The following is a 23276-nucleotide window of genomic DNA, read 5'->3' as shown; positions in this document are numbered from 1 at the left end:
GCAGATCTACTGAAATCCACTGCTGAGGGGAGAAGCAGGGAGACAGGAGAGGTCTGCTGCGCCATGTGGGTCAGCTCCCTCCCTGGGGATCCAACTGGAGCTGCAGTGGCTGTGGATAGCTGCATAGTGCTGAGACTTAACCCTTTGCGCTACCAGGGAGGCCCCAACATAAGACTTTTAAAAGCCCAATTTTGCTTGTGTAGGTTCCCTACATCATTAATGATTTTAGAAAGAAAATTTATTTCATTTATATGTAAGAATCTTTATAAGTTCAGATGTTTTAGAGGAATCCGTACTTTAAAAACTATTACTAAGGAGAGATTTATTTGCTTTGCAAAAGAATATACCACAGTGAACATTTAACATTTACATTTCCTGGGTATTTAATGGTTTGATAACAGTTTATTTTGATATTTGTTGGACTCTTGTCAATCTTTCAGTCATTGTGCTAGTCTAAAGGGATGCAATTATGAATACATTGTAGAACCTTCATTTAAGGAAGCTATTAAGTCTCATAAATCAACTAAACATGAGGCACATTTAATGCGATGCTATGGTGGAGCTATCATGATGTGTTGAGGGAGAGCTAAGAAGCAATTTATTCCTATTGGGGGGAATGGGGAGGCTTAATGCTGGATCGGGTTTTGAAGACCATGACTCACACCTCAAAGGCAAGTAGGGGAGAGCAAGTATGTACAAAAGCTTGGCAGCCTGAAAGGTATGGTGAAATTTGCTTTTAATATTGCAGGGGCAAATTTCTTTAGTGTTAATCACCTGCTATAGTATGAAAATTTGCATATAAGCTAGCGGGTTTTATTTATTTATTTATACAAGAACTGGGGTATTACAGGTCAGAGGCACGGGAGGGTGAGAGGTTTCACCAGAGACAGAGCGGGGAGCAGAACAGGCAGACGGACTGAAAACACTGCTGAGGAGAACAGCAGGTGAGACAGGAGAGGTCTGCCCTGCCATGTGGGTATCTCCCTGGTAGGCTGGGAATCGAACCCACGCTGCAGAGGCTGCAGACAGCTTCGCAGAGCTGCGCTCAACCCGCTGCGCCACCAGGGAGGCCCTCCAATATTTTTTCTTAAGTAGAATATAAAGGAATAGGAAACCAGAGAGACTGATGCTTCATAAGGTCAATGTCTCATGATACATTTGTAAGATATATTCTCTACTTGGTTTGCAGCATATAAGTTTGAAAGCCACTAATAAGATCAACACTGAAAGACTGAGATATTACTCTCTTTCTGGTCCTGTTATTTGACATAGATAGTATAGAAGGGTAGTAGTTAAATTACTTCTCCACTGACACTTGGAGCTTATGACAAAGTAGCCCCTCACTTTATTTTGTATTCCCGAGGCTATGTTACTATTTATTTGGCATTTCTTTTCTCTTAACAGATGATTCCTTCCTGATGTGTAAATAACAGTAGAACTGGCGGTTTATCCTTATGGGCTCAGAGCTGGTGGGGTAGTTTCTTATTGTCCACTAGGTGGTACTGTGAGGGCCGAGATATATATATATATATATATATTTTTTTTTTTTATTTAAATTTTTTTATTTCATGTATTTTTTACATAATTTTTCATTCTTGCACAATGTATGCATTTTCACCTTGGTTATAGTCCCCATACGATTCCCACGACCCTTGTTTTGATCCTACTCCTTTCTCCTGCACCACCCCTCCCCACCCCACCCCCCACCCCCGCCATAGTGTGTCTCTGGTTTATAGTTGCTTGTTGATTTTGATTTTTACTTTATTATAATTAGTCTTTCACCTGGTCCCTTATTTAAGTTTTCTAGATTCCTGCTATGAGTGAGACCATCCGGTATTTTTCTTTTTCTTTCTGGCTTATTTCGCTGAGCATGATCCCTTCCAGCTTCATCCATGTTGCTGCAAATTGCATGATTTATTTGCAAGTTATCCGTGGACACCAGCTTGTTTGAAATTAACAACTAAATGTATTCAGCTAGATAATCCTTCCTCTTCAGGTTCCCAGGCCTCCCAGGAGAGAGTATCTGGAGCTCTCTAACCTACACAGCTGTAACCTAGTCTATAAATTGAGGAGGATAGAGAATTTGAGATGGAGAAGGGATAATTTTTTTGTCATATTGCAATTTCACGAAAGAGGTCAGGAATGCATTCCATCCTCCCCAGGAGATCAAAGAAAGATGCTGAAGTGAAAGAGGGGATGATAGAGGTTATACCCCAAAATTAATAACTGGTTGAATGGGGTAATAGAATTGCCTGCAAGAAAGAGAGGAGTTATTAAAGGATCCTTGGGAAAGAAGAAATAATCATGGATTTCAATTAAATTCAGCAAACATTTTAGAGAGCCAGAAGAATACAAAGTTGAATAACTATTGCTACCTCCTTTCTAAAAGCTCAAGAGAAACAAGGTAAGCTATGGAAACAACTCAAATGCCCAAAAATAGGTGACTGGATCAAGAAGATATGGTATATATACACAGTGGAATATTACTCAGCAATCAAAAAAGATAAACACATGCCATTCACTGGAAGGGATCATGTTCAGTGAAATAAGTCAGAAAGAAAAAGAAAAATATTGGATGGTTTCACTTATAGCAGGAATGTAGAGGATCCAAATAAGGGATCAGGAAAGAAAAAAAAGTAATTATAATAAAGTAAAAATCAAAATCAACAGGCAACTATAAACCAGAGACATTCTGCAGAGGGGGAGAAGGGAGTGGGATCGGAAGAGGGGCGGGAAGAGCACAAGGGACTATGGTGATGGTGCAGGGGTGAATGGGTGGTGGGAGACTCACGGGGACTACACTCGAGATGAGAAAGCATACATTGTACAAAAATGAAGAACGATGTAAAAAACATATAAAATAGGGCCTCCCCGGTGGCACAGCGGTTGAGCGCTGGGCTGCGAAGCTGCTCTCAGCCTCTGCAGCACCGGTTCAATCCCGGCCACCGGCGAGGGTCCCACATGGCGTGCAGACCTCTCTTGCCGCCCGCTGCTCCCCTCAGCAGTGTACTTCATCAGTCTGCCTGTTCTGTTCCCCGCTCTGGCTCTGGTGAATTCTCTTACCCTTCCGACTGTACCCAGTCCTTGTATAAATAAATAATAAATAAATCTTAAATATATATATATAAAATAAAACAAAAAAGCTTAAAAAATAAAAGCTCAAGAAAAACAAAGAGGTAAACATGCAATAATAATAGAAAGTGATTCATCCTCTCTGACAGGCATACACAGGATGCTGTGGAACCAGAGGCTGGAACCTGAGTCAGCTGTGGGGGTGAGAGTTAGGGAAGTGGTGATGAGGGAAGGCTTCCCAGAAGGGAGGACACCCAGGCTGAGCCTGAGTCTGGAAGGATGCATAGAAGCCCTGTAATATCTTAGAAATCTACAAGATTCTGCTGCACTCAAGTATCACTCACTAGGTGACTTCATTTACTCCTGTGAGTAAATGATTTCAGTAATTGCCTCTATGCCAATAACTGCCAAGATTTTTCTAACCTTGTCATTCTGAAACCTGCCCATCCAGTATCTCCTCTTTGGATATTGGTGCTTCACACTGACTAGTGAGAGAAACCTGAGGCTATTAAGTGTTGTGTTTTTTTTTTTAAGATTTATTTATTTAAGGGCCTCCCCGGTGGCGCAGTGGTTGAGCTCTGGGTTGCGAAGTGCCCGCGGCCTCTGCAGCGCCGGTTCGATCCCCGGCTGCTCCCCGGCCACCTGGAGGAGGGTCCCACATGGCGCGCAGACCTCTCCTGCCGCCCGCTGCTCCCCTCAGCAGTGTGCTTCGGTCCTTCTGCCTGCTCTGCTCCCCGCTCTGGCTCTGGTGAATTCTCTCACCCTCCCGTGTTTCTGACTGTACCCAGTGCACGTATAAAAACAAACAAACAAACAAACAAATAAATAAAACATACCTCTATTAAAAAAAAGATTTATTTGTTTAAGCATACAACAACTGGGGTACAGGCCAGAGGTGTGGGTGGTGAGAGGATTCACCAGAGACAGAGCGGGGAACAGAACAGGCAGAAGGACCGAAATATACTGCTGAGGGGAGCAGCGGGCGAGACAGGAGAGGTCTGCTGTGCCATGTGGGTTGCTCCCTGGCCGGCTGGGGATCAAACTCATGCTGCAGAGGCTGCTGCTTGCTGCATAGTGCGGTGCTTAACCCCTTGCGCCAACAGGGAGGCCCGCGGCTATTAACTTTTATAGTAATCCTTATTCACTAGCTAGGTGGATGTCTCAGTTACTCCTGTCTGAACAACTGCAAAAGCAAGTAAGTTTCCAACTGAAGTCTCTCCCCACCATCCACTTCCCCAGTCTGTCCTGCACACTTTGATTTTCTTTCTTTTTTTTTAAGATTTATTTATTTATGCATACAAGAACTGGGGTACTGGCCAGAGGTGTGGCGGTGCGGGGGGAGAGGATTCACTAGAGAGAGTGGGGAGCAGAACAGGCAGATCTGCTGAAATACAGCGTGGGGATGGAACTCACGCTGCAGTGGCTACCGATAGTGTGACAGTGCTGAGACTTTAACCTCTGTGCCACCAGGGAGGCCTGCCTTGTCCAGTTTTTAAAGGCTCTCTGCACTTCTGGGCTCATGGTCTCATATCATTCCAACCTCTGCTCTGGCATCACATTTCTCTCCCGCACATCTTCCTGCCTCCCTTTGGTAAGAACATCTATGATTACTCTGAGTTTGCTGGCATAATCCAGGATAATCCCCCATCTCAGGATTTAATCGCCCCTGCAAAGCCTCTTTTGCCACATAAGGTACAGTCACAGGTTCTGGGGATTAGGACATGGGCATGTTTGGGGGACATTGTTCAGCCTACCATTGCGTTACAAATAACCACGAGCAGTAACACTACCGGTCTTCTTAAACCAGTGTAGGGTAAGGTAAAAAATCAGGCTTTTCTGCCCTCCTGCCATCAGGATAGATGAGGGAACCCTGTGATCCTGAATGCATGCCTGATGGCGGCACCTGGAGTGGGCACACCTGGGCTGAGACTGTGCTTTTAAGGGCGGTGTCACGGGGACGCCAGTAGAAGCCAAGAAGCCGAGAACGAACAGAAGCCGGAAGAGAAGCGGAGAAGGCTGGAGAGCCCACATAGAGTGAAGACTTGCTGGGGGCTGGGAGGCCTGCCAGCCTCCCGGGCCCCCCCAGCACCCCTGCCTGCTGTGTACCGGGTAAATCCCAATAAAAGCCTGCAAAAACCACTGAGGACTCTGACTCCTCCTTTACCCGGTCTGCTGGATCAGAAAACCTGCACTGTGTCCATTCCTGCCCCTATAACCAGCAAATTAGAAACTACCATAAACCATGAACCCAGGTATGCTCCGTCCTTCTCTTATTTTACCTCTGGCTTTCTATTTCCGGCTTCTTTCCTAGTAACAGGTGTAGGGTAAGCGGTTTCCAGGCTTCTCTGCTCTCCCGCCTTTGGGATGGGTGATGGATCCCTGCGGCCCTGAGTGCCTGCCTGACGGTGGCACCTGCAGTGGGGCGTGGGCGCGCCTAAGTGGGTGCACCTGTGCTGAGAGACGGGGCTTAGAAGGGCAGCGTCACGGGGACGCCAGCAGAGCAAGAGCAGAGAAGCAGAGCCCACCAGAGAGCGCCGGAGAGCCCAGAAGAAGTGAAGACTTGCTGGGGGCTGGGAGTCCTGCCAGCCTCCCAGCCCCCTATCCCCCTGGTACCTCTGCCTGCTGTGTACCCAGTAAAATCCCAATAAAAGCCTGAAAAGCCACCGCAAGCTCCAGGACTTCTCCTTTACCCCGTCTGCTCGATCATAGAGATCCTGCTCCCTGTCCTCCTGCTGCTACAATAGGCTTCTTCTTGTTCTCTGTCCTCAGAGGGGAAAAAATGGTCACTGCTCACTGCCTGAGCTTTCGGGATGAATCCAGTCATATGACAGGACTAACATTTTTTTTTTTTTTCCAGTTTCAATCCCAAATTTCTGAGGATGGGGGACAGAGAAAAGTTTATAGTGAAATGGACAAAAACCCCTGAAGTGTAATGACCACCATGTGCTCTACCCTCTAAACATTTATTTTTAAGTCTCCCTGGGGCACTTTGGTAGAGAAGTTTAAGAGTCAATAGGTGATCTGGGGCCTCCCCCTTGGCGCAAGGGGTTAAGCACAGCACTATGAAGCTCCCTGCAGCCACTGCAGCACGAGCTCAATCCCCAGCCAGGGAGCTACTCACATGGCGCAGCTACACACATGGCGCAGCTACACACATGGCGCCCGCTGCTCCCCTCAGCAGTGTATTTCAGTAGGTCCACCTGTTCTGTTCCCGGCTCTGTCTCTGGTGAATCTTCTCACCCCCGGCCCCCCACATCTCTGGCTTACACCCCAGCTCTTGTATGGATAAACAAATAAATCTTTGAAAAATACATCACAAAACATTTTTTCACAGCTGTGGGGCAGCACTCACTTATGCCCAATCTGCTGGCAGCTCAATCCAAACTGGAATTGAGCCCCGTGGACACTTTAAATTCTTCAGCTCTTTTTCCTTCACTAAGCACAGGATATACTTGTACATCGTATCAGCCCTTCACCCATTGAAAAATTAAGTTACTAGAAGTTACTAGAAAACAAAAGCAGTACTGCACCTGAGAATACCCAAGATGGTCCTTAAGTAAGTTAGGGGTAACCAGGAGAATCTCTCCCTAGTGCCCCACCTTATCCAGGGCAGCTCCTTCCCCACAGGCCCTTCTGAAGTTGCTGGCCTAGCAGAAACAGGGTTGGGTCTTCCCCAGGACTCCCTCCCCCACTGAGTTCCTACCCTCTTCCAAAGAGGAAGTCAGTGCTGAGCTCCTTCCTTTGCCAGCCCCTATCAACCCTTGCCAACAGAAAAAGAGAGCAAACAAACATGGACTTTCCAGGGTCAGGACCGTCCTCAAACCAGACAGGAGGCCAAAGTGCTCCCCCACATCCTACTTTCTTGGGAAAAGCAGTAAAGATTAGCTTGGTTTTGGTTAAGGAAAAGGCTGCCATTTCCAGACGGGACAAACACGCTTTTCGTCACCATAATATCCCCATCATCCAGGTGCCGAAAGGACACTTGAGTTCCTGATGCCTCTCCTCCCCTCCTGGTTCCAGAGGCTGGAATCCATCCCTCTGTGCATGCTCCCGCACTGCACTGGGCAACGCAATTACTAGCAGAGCTTCCAGCAATCTCTGGGGAGTCTTACAGGATAATACCTTTCTCTGTGGAGGAGAGCAGACCTGATCCTCCCTCACACTTTGACAGAACCGAGGAAATTACGGATTTGGGTTGAATAGCCCTTCAACTGAATCACGGCAGGCCAGTGCCTGAGTGGGTGTGTGTTTGAGGTGCAGTAGATGAGCAGAATGCCAGGAAATGGTCAAACTTCCCCAGGTTGAGGAAGTTAGGGGCATCCTGGGAACAAAATGTGCTGGCCCAGACCCTGGCCATCCCCAAGCCCCGCCCACTTCCCCGTCACTAACCAGCTCCAGCTGTGCGCAATGCTGGCCATCCTGACCCATCTGGCTTCTAGGAATTCATGACTAATTAAAGGAGTGCGTGTACAGGGGGCCGGGTGGGGGGGGGTCCTATTGAAAACAGAGGTTTCCAGGGTAACAGCTTGGCGAACTCAGTCCCACTCGGCCAGGGAAAATTCCCACTCTCCTGACTCTCTAGGGCTCCTGGGGGGAAAGCCAGCCAGAGGCTAACCACATTGCTCTAGCTCAAGATCAAGGGCAGTGGCCCTGACTTGGTTACGATTTATGTTTCTCACGTCTCACTTCCAGTTTCCGGTCCCAGGTTTGCCCTGTACAATCCAGGAGGCCCAGCCCTCCAGGACGCCCATTCTTTTAGAGAGGCTGTCACCGGATTTGGGGGGAGACCGTTTTGAGATTAGTGCCTCTGTGTTTAGAGAGCTCTACAAATTTTTATCTTCCATCCACAGCCGTATAGCCCCTGATCATTAGAAAATATTCTCAGTCTTAATTAGTCCCTCCTGCTGATTTAAAACTATTTTAATTAAAAATATCCCTATGCAAACTGTTCTGCAATCAAGTTCTCTTTTGGGGTCAGGCAGACCACATGTCCTAACCTTTTGCACAGTCCCACATCTCCCCTAGTGAGAGATGACAAAATCAGGGAAAAAGAGCTGGGTCAGTCTGACTGACTGGGGGTGGCGTGAGGGCTGGCTATGATACCTTATGGGGACAGAGTTAGTCACACAGTTCTTGCACCCTGGCCCCAAGGGGCAGTCGCTCCTGCCTCTGGGGGGTTTTGTTTGAGTGCCTGCGGAAACTCTCAGGAGGCTGCAGAGATCAGAAAGATCATAGCTTCGCCTGAGGCTCTGCTGCTTTCTAGCTATGTGACCGGAAGCCAACCTGTCAGAGAATCAGTTTTCTTTTCTATAAAAAGCCCTCTGGGTCGTTGTTGGGATTTAAATGAAGTAATTTATTAAGCAACTTTTACTATGAAGCTTCTTAGAATCTAAAAGGTGGTTTCAGGGCCTCCCTGGTGGCGCAAGTGGTTAAGGCACAACCTATGAAGCTGTCAGCAGCCTCTGCAGCACGAGTTCGATCCCCAGCCAGGGAGCTCCCCACAGGGCTCAGCAGACCTCTCCTGTCTCCCCTCTGCTCCCCTCTGCAGTGGATTTCAGTCAGTTTGCCTGTTCTGTTCCCCACTCTGTCTCTGGTGGATCCTCTCACCCCCCACACCTCTGGCCTATACCCGAGTTCTTGCATGCATAAATAAATAAATATTTCAAAAAAATTAAAAGGTGGTTTCTTCCCCCAGGGCCTTCCAAGGTCAGAATATTTCTCCTCTTTATCTCTTACAGTAACCACCCTCTCTCTAACATGCTAACATCTACTCCTAAGCATCATCCAGCTACTGTTGTTTCTTTTTTCCTGCTTGTATGGATACCTAAGGGTCCCGCATTCATTTTGCTTCATTTTACCTCATGCTACCACATTCATTTTACTTCATTCTTTTCCCTCTAATCCTCCTCTCCTCCCACCACCCTCAGTTCCTCTCCTTCCCCCATTATCTCACTGTTTCCATCCCTTGCTCTTTCCTTCCAGTCTGGGTCTCCAGGGGCTGAGGCTGGGCAGTCTAAGCCAGCCCTGAGTCCAAAGCCACAGACAGTTTCAAGCAAATGCATCTCAATATTACCAGTGGTTCTCTTCTGGGTGGAATTTACTGAGGCTTTTCATTTTCTTCCTTGCTTAATTTGGTGTTTTCTAAATTCACTGCGATGAGCAATGGACAGCATTTATTCAGGGGAAAAAAACAAAAACAAAGAAAACTTCAATCAGAAAAAAATTATAATTTTCAATTTCATGTCCTGTTCTCAGAAAAGGAGGGGCAGTGGGGGGTCGGTGGGAGTTGGAAAGAGAGAGAAAGGCAGGGCTGAGAAAGAGCTCTGCAGGGGGCTCAGCAGGAGCGGGTCCCCAGACTTGGTAATATTCTGGGTTGGGTGCACCAGCCTTGGTGATGGCATCTGTTATGACCTCTGTCTCTCAGTCTGTGACTCTGTCCTTCCTTGTCTGTCGCTGGTCATTTGGAACTTAGTCACCCTATTGTTACCCAGCTGGGCCAGGAGAACCAGCTGTATCAATGAGGGCAATAGTATGAGTCAGGAATACCCTCCAATTGAGTCCTGGGGTGTAAAGTTTCCTCTGTAGCCTGCCAGCCTTTCGGCCTAGGGAGTGGCGAAGGGCTTAAAACTGGGATCCTTCTGAGGCTATAAACTCAGTAACTGTCCTCTTGTGTGCATCTGATCAGTATGCAAGTGCTGTATGAGGCACAGAAGCTAGTGGGGACTTCAGTGGCTCCTGACCAGTTACAGAAATGGTTCTTAGAACTAAAAGTTCTAAATCAGTGTGGTGTAGGGGAGAAGCACGGATCATGGGCTTAGCAGAGGGATTTGGGACATAGGCCAGACTGATCAGGAGCTTTGTGTCCTTGGTCAAGTTTCCCTCTCTTGGTTTCCACTTCCTCTTACAAAAAAAGGCCAAAATAATTCCTTCCTCATAGGAAGGTTGTGGGAATTAATGAGATAATATATAAAGCACTTAACAAAAAACAGAGTTTTTTTTTTTTTTAAGATTTACTTATTTATACAAGAACGGGGTACAGTCCAGATGTGTGGGAGGGTGAGAGGATTCACCAGAGACAGAGCCGGGAACAGAACAGCCAGACTGACTGAAATACACTGCTGAGGGGAGCAGCAGGGAGACAGGAGAGGTCTGCTGCACCATGTGGGTATCTCCCTGGCTGGCTGGGAATCGAACCTGTGCTATAGAGGCTACGGACAGCTTCACAGAGCTGTGCTCAAACCACTGCGCCACCAGAGAGGCCCTATTTTTTTTTTTTTTAACACAGTTTTTAAAGTGTAAGTTTCTCTTTTCCCTTCTCCATTCTAAATAGCAATCAAGGGGCCTCCCTGGTGGCGCAAGGGGTTAAGACACAACCTATGAAGCTGTCCACAGCCACTGCAGCACAAGTTCAATCCTCAGCAGGCCAGGGAGCTCAGGGAGCTACCCATATGGTGCAGCAGACTTATCCTGACCCACCCACTGCTCCCCTCAGCAGTATATTTCCTCAGTCTACCTGTTCTGTTCCCCACTCTGTCTCTGGTGAATCCTCTCACCCCCCACACTTCTGGCCTGTACCCAGTTCTTGTATGCATAAATAAATCAATCTTTAAACAAATAGCATTCAATAGCAATTTTACTTCTCCTCTTTAAATGCTCTCTCCAAACCCTGGCTCCCAGCCACTCCCCCACCCGGTCATTCATTTGACAGGGATTTGTTAGGCACCACCTGAAGGACGGCACCAGCCTGTGGTGGCATGGACGTGCTCCTGGTCTCTATGAAGTGTCTGCTTCTTATCTACCGGCATGCCCACCCCCCGGAGAGTATGAAGTCGCCCATCTCCAGAAGAGGACTCTGTGGGAGGGGGTCAGGGGCTCTCCTCTACTTCTGCTCTCTGACAGGCAGGGGTTAATTGCTTGCAACATATCTCTGGGCTGAGTCACCTCCTGCTGCCACTCCCCCCCCCAATTCCCCTCCTCTGAAGTTTTATACAGAGGACCAGAGACTGGAAAGATACAGCCCCCCACATCCCTGCTCTGCCAGGAATCTCAGGGCCAGACGCCTCCCTTTTTCCCCTGGTGAGACCATGAACTGGCAGCAGCTGTGGCTGGGCTTCCTGCTGCCCATGGCAGTCTCAGGCCGGACCCTGGGGCCTGCAGAGAGAGAGGCAGCAATGGTGAGTTCTTGCCTCTCCATCCCAGGGAATAGGGTCCAGTCTGCGGAAGGGGGGGCTGCTCCTCCATGCATCCAGCCAAGCCTCCCTCCGGACCTTCAGCTTGCCTGCCTGTCCCTGCCTTCTTGCCTCTGCTCCATGAGCCACCTCCACCCAACTCCTTCTCCCTCCTCTTTCCCAAGTTCAAGGTAACTCTCCCACAGCCCTTCCATGTCTGTCCCCTTCTGTCCTCATGGGCCTGTTAGGTACTTAGATGCTTTGCCCTGTGGTGAACAGCCTTTTTATTCTCTTTATCCTTACCCCCATCATAGGATTACCTTTTGCAGTTTGGGTATCTACAAAAACCTCTAGAAAGACTGAAAGAATTCAGGACAGAAGATATCACAGAAGGTCTGAGGTGAGAGGTCATAGGGCACATGACTTCAAGGTTGAGGTGGCAAGGCCTTCTTTTTTTTAATTTTATTTATTTATGCATATAAGAACTGGGGTACAGGCCAGAGGTGGGGGTTGAGAGGATTCACCAGAGACAGAGTGGGGAACCAAACAGGCAGATCTACTGAAATCCACTGAAGGGAGCAACAGGGAGTCAGGAGAGGTCTGCCGCACCATGTGGGTAGCTCCTTGGCCAGGGATCAAACTCGTGCTGCAGTGGCTGCTGAAAGCCTCATAGTGCTGAGACTTAAACTGGGAGGCCCAGCTTCAGAGATTCTTTGGCATTCTTAGCCACTGCTTTGGGCAGCAGGGGCCCAAGAACTCTCCCCAGTCCCCAACCATTCCAGAGAGGCTTACCCTGCTCAACCATCCCTCTCCCTCTTTCCAGAGCTTTTCAGGAAGCATCTGAGCTGCCCATCACAGGTCAGCTGGATGATGCCACTAGGGCCCGCATGAAGCAACCCCGTTGTGGCCTGGAGGATCCCTTCAACAAAAAGGCCTATAAATACCAGCTATTAGGTGAGGACTGAGTTGGGGAAACAGAGGGAACAGAGTGGTGGCGTGGCTCTGAAGTATGGGGGAGACTAGGGTAGCCCCAGCAGCTCAGGTTGAATGGATGATTACTTGGTCTCACCTGCCCGAGAGGTTGTGACAAAGCTTTGCTGAGTGACTGCCCAGACTCAGGGGAGTGCCCTGGGGGTGGCAGGAGGAGCTGCGTTTCAAATCTATTTTCTGGTCCAATTACCAGGCCGCTGGAGAAAGAAGCACTTGACTTTCCACATCTTCAACCTGCCCTCCACCCTCCCATCCCACACAGCCCGGTCAGCCCTACGCCAAGCCTTCCAGTACTGGAGCAAGGTGGCCCCTCTGACCTTCCAGGAGGTGCAGGCCGACCAGGCCGAGGAGGCTGACATCCGCCTCTCCTTCCACGGCCGCCGAAGCCCAAACTGCTCCAACACCTTTGATGGGCCCGGTAGGCACCAGCTTTGGGCTCCCGGGCCAAGCAATCTGAGCTTATCGCTGTCCCCTTGGGCCGCTTAGACCTCTCCTGTTTCCCCTCTGCTCCCCTCAGCAGCATTATTTCACTCCCTCGCCAGGAGGTGGTCGCTTCCCTGAGTCCTTATTAGGCTTCCTCCTTGAAGCTACTGTCTTCTCCCCTGGCTTAAGCTTCCTTGTTTGAAGCACACCCAAGAGAGGACTGTGCGGAGAGCAGAGTGTGGTTGGGAGGGAGGGAGTGAGAACTTGGTGATGACAGGGCATCTGAGAGGAGACAGAGGCACCCAGAGACAGTGGACATAGATGGGGAGTTGTTTTTTATTTAAAGATTTATTTATTTATGCATACAAGAGCTGGGGTGCAGGCCAGAGGTGCCAGTGGTGAGAGGATTCACCAGAGACAGAGTGGGGAGCAGAACAGGCAGACTGACTGAAACACACTGCTGGGGGGAGCAGTGGGCGAGACAGGAGAGGTCTGCTGTGCCATGTGGGTAGCTCCCTGGCTGGCCAGGGATCGAACTCGTACTGCAGAGGCTGCAGACAGCTTCATAGTGCTGAGACTTAACCCCTTGTGCCACCAAGGAGGCCCAGAGGGGAAGTTTTTTTTTTTAATTAAAATTTATTTATTTATTTAAGTTTTAAAAATTTATCATTTTTTACATTTTTTAAACAATATTTGCTTCCCCCACCCCCTCAGGTGCAGTTCCCACAGAGTTTCCTTCCCCAAGGCCCCCGGGCACCATCACCTCAGTCCCCCGTGCACCTCCCTCCCTCCCTCTGCTCCCTCTCCTGCTCCTCCCCTGCAGGATGTCTCTGGTTTATAATCGCCAGACAGGGGAGTTTCAAGGGGACAGACCAGTTGGAGTTTAGATGCTCCATCCTAGTAGATGCTACTCTGACCTCCCTCCTGCTCGCCTCGCCTTTGTGCAGGGAGGGTTCTGGCCCACGCCGACATTCCGGAGTGGGGCAGCGTGCACTTTGATGAAGACGAGCGCTGGACGGAGGGCACCTACCAAGGGGTGAATCTGCGCATCATCGCTGCCCATGAGCTGGGCCACACCCTTGGGCTCGGGCACTCCCGATACCCCCAGGCCCTGATGGCTCCTGTCTACACTGGTTACCGCCCCTACTTCAAGCTACACCCGGATGACGTGGCTGGGATCCAGGCTCTCTATGGTCAGTCCTTTCCCTGAGGGAGCCTGAGGGTCAGTCTGACCAGCACTCACTTCAGGCTTGAAGAAACAGGTGTAACTCGGAGGGGAATGGCTTGGCTTCTTTCTTCTCTTCATGCCTGGTTATTCAGGCTTCTTCATTTTAAGGCTCTGTTTCCTTCTTTTTAAGATTTATTTTATTTCTCTATGCATACAAAAGCTGGGGTGTAGGACAGAAGTACAGGAGGTGAGAGGATTCACTAGAGAAAGTGGGGAGCAGACCAGGCAGACTGACTGAAATACACTGCTGAGGGGAACAGCGGGGAGCCAGGAGAGGTCTGCTGCACCATGTAGGTAGCTCCCTGGCCGGGAATGGAACTCACGCTGTAGTGGCTTCATAGTGCTGAGACTTAACCCCTTGCGCCACCAGGGAGACCCCAGGAACTGTTTCTTTCTGACTCCTCTATGTTCCTTCAGGGTCCCTCTCCCCTTACACCCGTTCTTGGGGATAAAGAATGCACAGTCAGGGCCTCCCTGGTGGCTTAGGTGTTAAGTTTCAGTGCTATTACAGATAAGACCTGAGTTCAATCCCTGGCCAGGGAGCTGACCCCCACATGGCACAGCAGACCCCTCCTGTCTCGCCCGCTGCTCCCCCCAGCAGTGTATCTCAGTCAGTCTGCCTGTTCTGCTCCCCACTCTGTCTCTGGTGAGTCCTCTTAGGCCTTGCATCTCTGGCCTACACCCCAGTTCTTCTACGCAAAAATAAAAACGAATGCACATCTAGCCCTTCGCCCTTTCTGGAGTCTCTCAAAACTCAAATAGGTCTCCTGCTGCTATTATGATCTTGCCTCCCAACAAAGGAAACTCTCTGGGATTCTCTTTCCCTTGTCTATGGGGCCTCTGAGCAGAGCTTACAGTAGAAGAGTGCGGAAGCCAGGGTCTTTGAGTTCTCTCCCTGAGCAGTATTACATCACCTTGCAGGCAAGAAGAAACCAGAGAGAGGGGATGAGGAAGATCAGACGGAACTGCCCACTGTACCCCCAGTTCCCACTGAACCCAGTTCCATGCCAGACCCTTGCAGTGGTGAACTGGATGCCATGATGCTGGGTGAGGTTCTTCTCCAGACTGCTGGCAGGCAGTGGGGGGCTGTCAGCTGACCCTGAGGACTGGAGAAACAGGAAGGACGTGGGGCCTCAGTATAAGCAATGGAGGTTTGACAGCAGGGAGGGGTCCGTGGACACGGAAGGAGGCACGTGACTAAAGTCGGGCCAGGCAGGCTTCCACCTGGTTACCACTCTGTAAGGACTAACAAAACACAGCTGGAAATACAGAAAGATGGAAAAAAACTATGTTAACTGCATCATCTATTAGAGGTGTGACACTTGGATGGAAGGACATCTTTGATGCCTCTCGGAGTGAAGGTGAGGTTTGGGGGGGCAGCTATCTGTGCGACATGTGTTGAGTGGACCATAGTTAAATTGTTAAGTCAACAAAAGAAAGACTGAACATTGGGTCCTTAATAGTCTCCAATTACAGATGAACAAACTTTTGAGGAATCACCCTATGGGAGGCGAGCAGACGCCTCAGACACCTACAAGCCTTTATGTGACCTTATTATTTTTTTTCAACGTATTGATGTTGCTTTCAGGGCCCCGTGGGAAGACCTATGCCTTTAAGGGGAACTATGTGTGGACAGTGACAGATTCAGGGCGGGGGCCCTTGTTCAGAGTGTCTGCCCTCTGGGAAGGCCTCCCCGGGAACCTGGATGCTGCAGTCTACTCTCCTCGAACACAGTGGATTCACTTCTTTAAGGGTAAGGAGACCAGAGTGTCTTACCTGAGGAGGGGCCTGACACCAAAGGAACCCTAACAGGGAGGGAAAGACGAAAAGTTTTGAAAGTGTGGAATGGAGGAGCCAGAAGCTATGACCTGGGGACTGAGGTGACTAGTTCTTTCCTTAAATGCTCTCAGGAGACAAAGTGTGGCGCTACGTTAATTTCAAGATGTCTCCTGGCTTCCCAAGAGGCTGAACATAGTCGGTCCCAACCTGGATGCAGCTCTCTATTGGCCTCTCAACCAAAAGGTGTTCCTCTTTAAGGTATGAAGTTCAAGTAAGAGTAAATCCCTTCATAGCGGGGACAATTTCTCTCACACTGAAAAGCAAAGACCTGTTGTTGGTTTTTTTTTTTTAAAGATTTATTTATTGATTGATTGATTTATTGATTTATACAAGCACTGGGTACAGTCAGAAGCGCGGGAGGGTGAGAGAATTCACCAGAGCCAGAGCGGGGAGCAGAGCAGGCAGAAGGACCGAAGTACACTGCTGAGGGGAGCAGCGGGCGGCAGGAGAGGTCTGCGCGCCATGTGGGACCCCCCTCCGGTGGCCGGGGAGCAGCCGGGGATCGAACCGGTGCTGCAGAGGCTGCGGGCAGCTTCGCAACCCAGAGCTCAACCACTGCGCCACCGGGGAGGCCCTGTTGTTGGTTTTTTTTTTTTTTAGATTTATTTATGCATAAAGATCTGGGGTACAGGCCAGCAGTGTGGGAGGGGGGTGGTGAAAAGATTCACCAGAGACAGAGTGGAGAACAGAACATCAGATCCACTGAAATAAACTGCTGAGGGGAGCAGTGGGCGAGACAGGAGAGGACTGCTGCGCCATGTGGGTCACCCCCCTGGCTGGGGATTGAACTCAGGCCGAACTTGAACTCAGGCCACAGTGGCTGGTGATAGCTTGACAGTGCTGAGAATTAACCCCTGTGCCACCAAGGAGACCCTCAAAGACCTGTTCTTGAAGGGAGGTCTGTAGCTGCCATGGGCTGGGGTGTAGACCTCTGGGGACCCCAAATCTCCCTCCTTATCTTCTTCTTCACTCTGTCCACCCCACATCTAGGGCTCCGGGTACTGGCAGTGGGACGAGCTGGGCCGAACTGACTTCAGTCAGTATCCCAAACCAATCAAGAGGTTGTTCACAGGCGTGCCAGACCGGCCCTCAGCTGCTATGAGCTGGCGGGATGGCCGTGTCTACTTCTTCAAGGGCAGGCAGTACTGGTGCCTCAACCGGCAGCTCCGAGTAGAGAAAGGTTACCCCAGAGACACTGCCCCCGACTGGATGCACTGTCGTGCCCAGACCCAAGACACCACCCCATCAGGGCGGGGTGGCACCTCCACAGCCAAAGGCACTGACCACTCAGTCACAGGAACAGCCTTGGATACAACTCCTTCGGCCTTGGACACCATTTTGAACACTGACCATTTGCCCACAGACACAAACTTGGGCATCACTTCCTCAGCACAGGCCCCACCATCCCTTCAATCCCTGGCAATGTCACCCTCCCTGACGCCTGAGAGCTGAATCACGTCTGCTCGCAAGATTCTGCAAGTGCTCCATCAGGGACATGAACCACAGGCCTTATGCCTCTAAATGTCCCAGTTCTAGCCACCACGCCCATGTGCTCTTTTCCTCCTGGACAGTGACTGCTAACTCTGGGTCAACTCCCAACTCCATCCATCTCTTCTCGGCCATAGACAGCACTTCTTCTCTTTTTAACGTTTTATGTTCTTTTTTTCTTTCTTTTTTAAGATTTATTTATGCATACAAGAACTGGGGTACAGGGCAGTGATGCGGGGGGTGAGAGGATTCACCAGAGGCAGAGTGGGGCGCAGAACAGCCAGATGTACTGAAATACACTGCTGAGGGGAGCAGCGGGCGAGACAGGAAAGGTCTGCTGCGCCATGTGGGTTGCTCCCTGGCAGGCTGGGGATTGAACTCATGCTGCAGAGGCTGGGGATAGCTTCACAGTGCTGTGCTTAACCCCTTGCGCCACCAGGGAGGCCCCATAGACAGCACTTCTAACCATTTCATCTGCTCTCTGGAAGACACTGGTTGAGGGAAGGCATCCATCAAGCCTTTGGCTGACAGGAAACAACAGCCAGGAAGCTGAACGCCTGCGTCCTATCCTTCCTAGATGTAGCGTAAGGAAGGCATGGCCAGTAAAATGAGCAAAGGGTTTTGGAATCCTTGAGAATCATATTCACTTGCTTATGATTTGGGGCAAGTTAATTAACCTCATTGAGTCTCAGACTCCCCATTTGCAAAATAAGGTTCATGCCAATCCTGTGGGGTTGTTGCAGGAAATGAAATACTCTATGTGAAGTACCTGGTACAGTGTCGGGCACACTGCGCTTAATAAAGGCTTACTCCATGTTCTTAAGAGGACTCCACAGCTCTCCCTCTGGCCCTCTGTGTGTGTGTGTGTGTGTCTCACTCTTACAATAGTCCAATCTGATCAGGGAGGCTTCATCAGATATTTAGAACACAAAGCACTTGCCAGGACGGCTCTTTGTCTTGGAATACAAAGAAAAGAGCGTTAACAGTAGAGGCCAGACTCACTGGTTCAGTGTTCAATGCCGTTTTATTCACATGCTCCTACTTTCTTCCTTCCTTCCTTCTTGGCCCGGCTACTCAGGGAGGAGGGACAGCTCTTCCTTCATGCTGTCTGGGAAACCAGGGTACAGACCCTGGGTGGCAGAATTGGAGGTATGGGGACGTTATAAAGGGTTAGTGGTCAGGACAAGGTTCTGGTTAAGGAGGAGATGAGCATCGCCTATGAGAGGCAGAGAAGGCACTTTTCTCCCACACAGCCCTGAAGATCAGGCCCCTTTTGGCAAAAGGGCAAGACTGGCATGGAAGCCAATGCTCTCTTCTTGGGGCAAAAAGCCGGCTTTGTGGGGAGGTGGGTGCTGACCAGGCACTCACTGGCCTTGTCTTCCTTATGTTAAGGAGAAAACGAGGAGCACCGTGGAAGACAGGGCCCCCAACTGAGGTAGGAGGAGGAACCTTGATTTTAAGGGGCCCAATGGGAAAGGCTGGCCAGGAACCCAACTCCCGGGGGCTGGAGGATCCCAAGCCACATCGTGCCCTTCTCTCCCTCAAAAAGTTATCAAGTGCTTGAGGGGTGGGAGCCCAGCGGACTAAGGCAGGGGATTCGGATGCCTCCGTGATGGGTGTGCTACGGCAACGTACGTCTGAAGAGGTCTGGATCTGTACCTCTGAATTGCATACCGTGTTGTCAATCAACATTACCTCAGTAAAAAAGGCTGTGATCAAAAAGGTAAAAAAGTTATCAAGTACTTTAGGAGGCTTCCTGATATCCTGCAGACCCTATAAAAAACAACCCCTTATTTTTCCATTGTGAGGCACGCTGATAATAGGCTATTTAGGTAAGGGTCCTCCTTGGTTTGGAAGGAGTTAGCGAGTAAGTTATTTTGGGGACCAGGGCACCTCTATTATTGGACAGAGGTGTGTATTCATAACCCCATTCCTCTTCCCTTCCCACAAGATTCCTCTCGATGTGTCCCTGAAACATATCCCCACAAGGCTAGTCTGGTTGGAGCACAGATTCTATCCCCAAGTCCAAGAGGGGGATGTTTATGTGTAGTCCTGAGGGCCTGGGTCCTTCCACGGAGGGGCGCTCCAGGCCCTTGCTAGGGGTGGGGGCATCAGCGGAGGTTTAGGCTCAGGCCCGGGTAGGAACGGAAGGTATGGTGAGGAGTACAGTGGAACCACAGTCAGAATCCAAGTCCAGGATGGTGTGGGGGGCTGTGGCCTGGGTGCCTGGTCCCAGGTGGCGCTCTTGAAGGCTCTGGAGATAACTCTGGAGGGGCACAGGGCAGAGGGCAGAAGGAAGGGCCTGGGTCAGAGTCCCCTCCCACTTGGCTTTCCCCATACCATTCGCCCTCTGCTCCACCCCTCAGAGGGCCCCGCTCCCCCCACTCACAGGAGCCAGACTGTCAGCAGGGCTCCGGGGGGTGCTGGGGTGGAGCTGGCGCTGGTAGCCACCCTCACAGAGCCCCACCCCAGAAGAGGTCCGGTGCCACTTGGCCTGCTGCTGACGGAGCCGAAGGAGCTGGAGATGCCTTTGCTGGTGGCTCAAGACCACTGCTTGGGAGGGGGCAACACAGAATCAGGGAGGCCTCTTTAGACCCTGGGTCCCACCCCAGACACACTGACATTCCAGAGAAACCTGTCTGACCTCCAGTGGGGCTCTCACATCTCATCCCTCCCTGCCTCCCACCCCCCTTAAGTGAAACTCTTCTCTGGAATTCTACTTTTTTCTCTTCGACTTTTCTGACAGCCTCCCTTTCTTCGTAAGAGTTTCTAATAAATTTCCCCTGGCAATTTCTCACCTCACTCCTATCCCGACATTCCTTTGTCCCTCCATCTCTAGATTTCTGACAAAGTCCTTCCCCATTCTCCTTGGACACTTCCACCCTCCTCTCTCAAGTATAGTTTTTCCCTTCCAGTTCTCACGTCTGCAAGCCAAGGACGTAAGAAGGCACAGGGTGGCTGCTTTTGTACCATGGCATTAACTCACCATTTGCGTGGGCTCCATGTTCTTCATCCATGAGCTTCCACTGGGCCAGGGCCCCCAGGGCCCCCAGGGCTGGCCAGGTCCCCAGCAAGACCCAGCTATACCAGCAGAGAGGAGGCAAGGCTGGAAGTGCCTGCAAGCGCTGGCCCAGCCGACTGCCCAGTGCTAGTCCCTCCAGGAAGTAGTCAGCACAGGCCACTAGCACCGCAGCACCCAGCAGGGCTGTGCCCAGAACTGTGAATGGACGTGGCCACCGAAGTGTGAGTAGAGCTCCCAGCAGAGCCAGTCCCACCAGCCCCCCGGCCGGCACCCAGGCTGAAGGAGGCTGGTAGATGGGCTCACTGCCCAGCAGGGCCCCAGCACCCAGGGTCAGGCCCAGCAGGAGACCAGTGAGGAAGAGCCCGACACTGCGAACCAGCATGGTGACCAGGCCACAGAGGAGTCCGATGCCCAGCGCAATGCCCGCGCTCACCTCCAGGCTCAGCTGTGTCTCTAGCACTCGCTCCTTGTGGCATAGCAGGAAAATCACCAGAGCTCCTGACAGCAGGCCAGAGAGAAACATCACGGCCTTGAAGCAGCGGTAGCCTGGGAAGGGAGGCAGGAGGTTCTGAGAGACACAAAGGGGGTCCTCGGGGATGGTTCTGATGATTCAGAAAGGAGAGGAGCGGCTAACCAGAGGAGCAGGAGGCAGGAGCAGCGTTCCAAGGGCTTGGAAGTAAGGGACCAAAAGGAATAATCTCAGGGTGGGCGGGGACTTTTCAGGAATTGTGAGGGGGTGGAAGGGAAGCGAGGAGGTGAGACAGATGCTTTGATGGGAGCAAGTCTAGAAAGAAGCTTTAGTGCTTGTCCCTACAAGGTAGGGTAGACCTGAAGAATCAGTCCAGGTTGTTTTAGGTTACTGGACAAGGGTAAACAAGCCTTGAGCATGGAGGAGCATCTGGGAATGAGGCTCTGAGGTAGAAGGCAAAGGGAGGGCAAGCGAGAGTTGCCAGTAATAGCTGCCAGAGCTGGAGAGCATGGAGGTGGGGGAGGGAAAGGAAGAGCTGGTAAGAGCAGCAGGCGCCACACCGAAGACAGGGCCCCCTGACAGAGGAGCAGAGGTAGTCCAGGAGCAAAGAAGAAAGTTGGCATCATTCCTGAGGCTGACAGTTTTAGGCAACTGCCCCCCAGAACCCTGGCCCTGCCCTCACCAAAGCAGCAGTAGATGATCCCAAAGCAGCAGCAAAGAGCACACACCAGGGCGGGTGCCAACTGAGGATTGTCCTGGGGTTCCAAGACACATCTTGGGTCTGGAGCCTCTGGGAGTTGTTGATTAAACAACCTGGGGTCAGAGGTGATGGCCAGGGGCAGCAAGACTTCTTCCATGGCTGAAGACAACGTGGTCACGGAGGGATGTCTCAGTGTCAGCTTCTCTCATTCATCCATGAATGTTTTGAGGAAACTGGAAGCCTGCAAAGGGGCAGGGGGCAGAAACTCAGGTGCTCATGAATCTGAGGACTCCGTACCTCTGTTTCTTTTGAAGAGGCCAATTTCTGGGGTTAGCCTGCTGAGGTAACTGAAGAGATCTATAGGGTTGGGTTGAAGGGAGCCAGAGGTCTCTTTACCACCTCCTGACACAAGGACACTAAGCAAATGAAAATCTTAATTGAATGAAACAAAAGGGAATGAGCTTTATCTCCTAAGTATCCAGGGTGGGGTGGGAGGGCAGGAAGTCTGGGCTTGTGGAGAGAGGGGCCCACAGGCACTAGGGCAACTGGTTCAAGCAGGCTTGGACCAGAAAAGTTTGCCCTGTGTCTCCGTGGTAGCCCAAGGGGTTAAGACACAAACTATGAAGCTGTCCGCAGAGTTCAATGCCCGGCCAGGGAGCTACCCACATGGCGCAGCAGACCTCTCCTGTCTCCCCGCTGCTCCCCTCAGCAGTGCACTTCAATAAATCCACCTGTTCTGCTCCCCCCTCGGTCTCTGGTGAATCCTCTCACCTCCCACACCTCTGGCCTGTACCCCAGTTCTTATATGCATAAATAAATAAATCTTTAAAAAAAAAAAAAAAGCTCGCGGCCTGCAGCTGGACTCCATTCTAACCCACTGGACTGGGGTTAACAGAGGGGAGGAGGAGGAAGGAGAGAATGAGTCAGGGTGGCGACCCGCGGTGGAGGCAGCTGCTCCAGCCCCGAGGAAGGGAGAGGGGAAAGAGACCGAGAGTTTGGGAGCAGCAGCCGAGTGGGGACAGTCGCCCATACTGCATCAGAGTTTTGAAGCCTCAGCTCCATGTGGGGATGGAGTTTCTGGGGGAAGGGCCCGGCAGCCACAGCACAGCTCCCGCAGGCTCCTTGCCCACAGACATCCCACATCCTGGAAGCCGCTTTTCCTCCCCTCAGGACGCCGCGGGCTCCCCCTGGCCCGCCCTTTCCAGGGGTGTCAGGGCCCGGTGGAATTTGAATGCACGTCCTGAAAGCAGGAAAATACTAGGGAGGGGCTGGCGTCCAGGCACGGGGGACGGGGCAGCGGATGCTGATACTTTCCTTCGCTGTCTTTTCTGGACATCAAGGCGCAAGGCTTGGTTTGGGGGATCCCTGGGGCGCCTTTCCTCAATTCGCTGGTAAACCTGGGGATCCTAAACAAGAGGCTGGGGAGAGGGTGTCAGCTACTCACCACCCTGCCCGGGCTGAGGAGAGGAAGGGGTCGCAGCGCCCCCCTAGACCCCCAGCTGCATCCCTGCCCGCTGTCGCAGGCGTCGGGGCGGCTGGCGGGCGTGGGCGCCCCTAGGGCCACGCTGTCCAGTGGCCCCTTAAACTCTTGCAAGTCGTAGTCCAAGCCCCGTGAACTAAAAGCAACCAGTTTGGGATGGGAGGGGGTGGGGGAGGAAGGGGCAGGGTGGGAGGGGGTGACATCACGGGGCGGGCCCCTCCAACTCGCTCCCTCGCGTGTGGGGGGACCCAGCTCGCCTGCGGCTGCAGGCTGGGCCGGAGGACCCCCAACTACAGCGGAGCGGGGCTTCAGCGCCGGCGCCGGCAGCCTGGGGGGCGGGCTCTGCACCCTCACGGGCGGCGCGGCCACTCAGCGCCCCCAAAGCCCCGACTGGGGT

The 23276-nt window shown here is 51.3% G+C and overlaps 2 protein-coding genes across 4 annotated transcripts; one reads left to right on the top strand and one right to left on the bottom strand.

The window, feature by feature from the left end:
- Positions 1-11057: 11057 nt before the first annotated feature.
- Positions 11058-19232, top strand: MMP19 (matrix metallopeptidase 19). Its single transcript, XM_037514939.2, is given in 10 exon segments — positions 11058-11246; positions 11555-11640; positions 12064-12194; positions 12424-12648; positions 13601-13846; positions 14803-14928; positions 15470-15634; positions 15792-15839; positions 15842-15918; positions 16711-19232. Coding segments are annotated over 10 exon segments (1656 nt in total). The 5' UTR covers positions 11058-11156; the 3' UTR covers positions 17173-19232.
- LOC119248033 (transmembrane protein 198-like) lies at positions 17196-23054 on the bottom strand. Of its 3 annotated transcripts, none has more exons than XM_037514941.2 (5): positions 22844-23054; positions 21382-21640; positions 20195-20776; positions 19598-19761; positions 17196-19474 (listed from the first exon to the last, which is right to left on the bottom strand). In XM_037514941.2, the coding sequence occupies exons 2-5, from the start codon at positions 21554-21556 to the stop codon at positions 19337-19339; spliced, it is 1059 nt and encodes a 352-aa protein (XP_037370838.1). In that variant the 5' UTR covers positions 21557-21640; positions 22844-23054; the 3' UTR covers positions 17196-19336. The 3 variants fall into 3 exon arrangements, with proteins under 3 accessions (XP_037370838.1, XP_054552663.1, XP_037370839.1); XM_037514942.2 differs by having other exon boundaries at positions 17197-19474; positions 19598-19758; XM_054696688.1 differs by lacking the exon at positions 22844-23054 and having other exon boundaries at positions 21382-22837.
- Between the last annotated feature and the right edge of the window lie 222 nt (positions 23055-23276).

This window comes from Talpa occidentalis, unplaced genomic scaffold (assembly GCF_014898055.3).
Source record: "Talpa occidentalis isolate TD23 unplaced genomic scaffold, MPIMG_talOcc4v2.1 talOcc4.16, whole genome shotgun sequence".
Classification (NCBI taxonomy): Eukaryota; Metazoa; Chordata; class Mammalia; order Eulipotyphla; family Talpidae; genus Talpa; species Talpa occidentalis.
Note: the sequence above shows the minus strand (reverse complement) of the source record. Positions and strands in the feature narration are given on the sequence as shown.

What these genes read in the sequence shown, in the direction of transcription:
- LOC119248033 (XM_037514941.2), bottom strand. Translation starts at nt 21,556, where the DNA reads ATGGAAGAAGTCTTGCTGCCCCTGGCCATCACCTCTGACCCCAGGTTG. An exon ending in GATCATCTACTGCTGCTTTG is followed by an intron (nt 20,777 to 21,381) that starts GTGAGGGCAGGG and finishes CTCCCTTCCCAG; the next exon opens with GCTACCGCTGCTTCAAGGCC. An exon ending in ACATGGAGCCCACGCAAATG is followed by an intron (nt 19,762 to 20,194) that starts GTGAGTTAATGC and finishes CCCCCTCCCAAG; the next exon opens with CAGTGGTCTTGAGCCACCAG.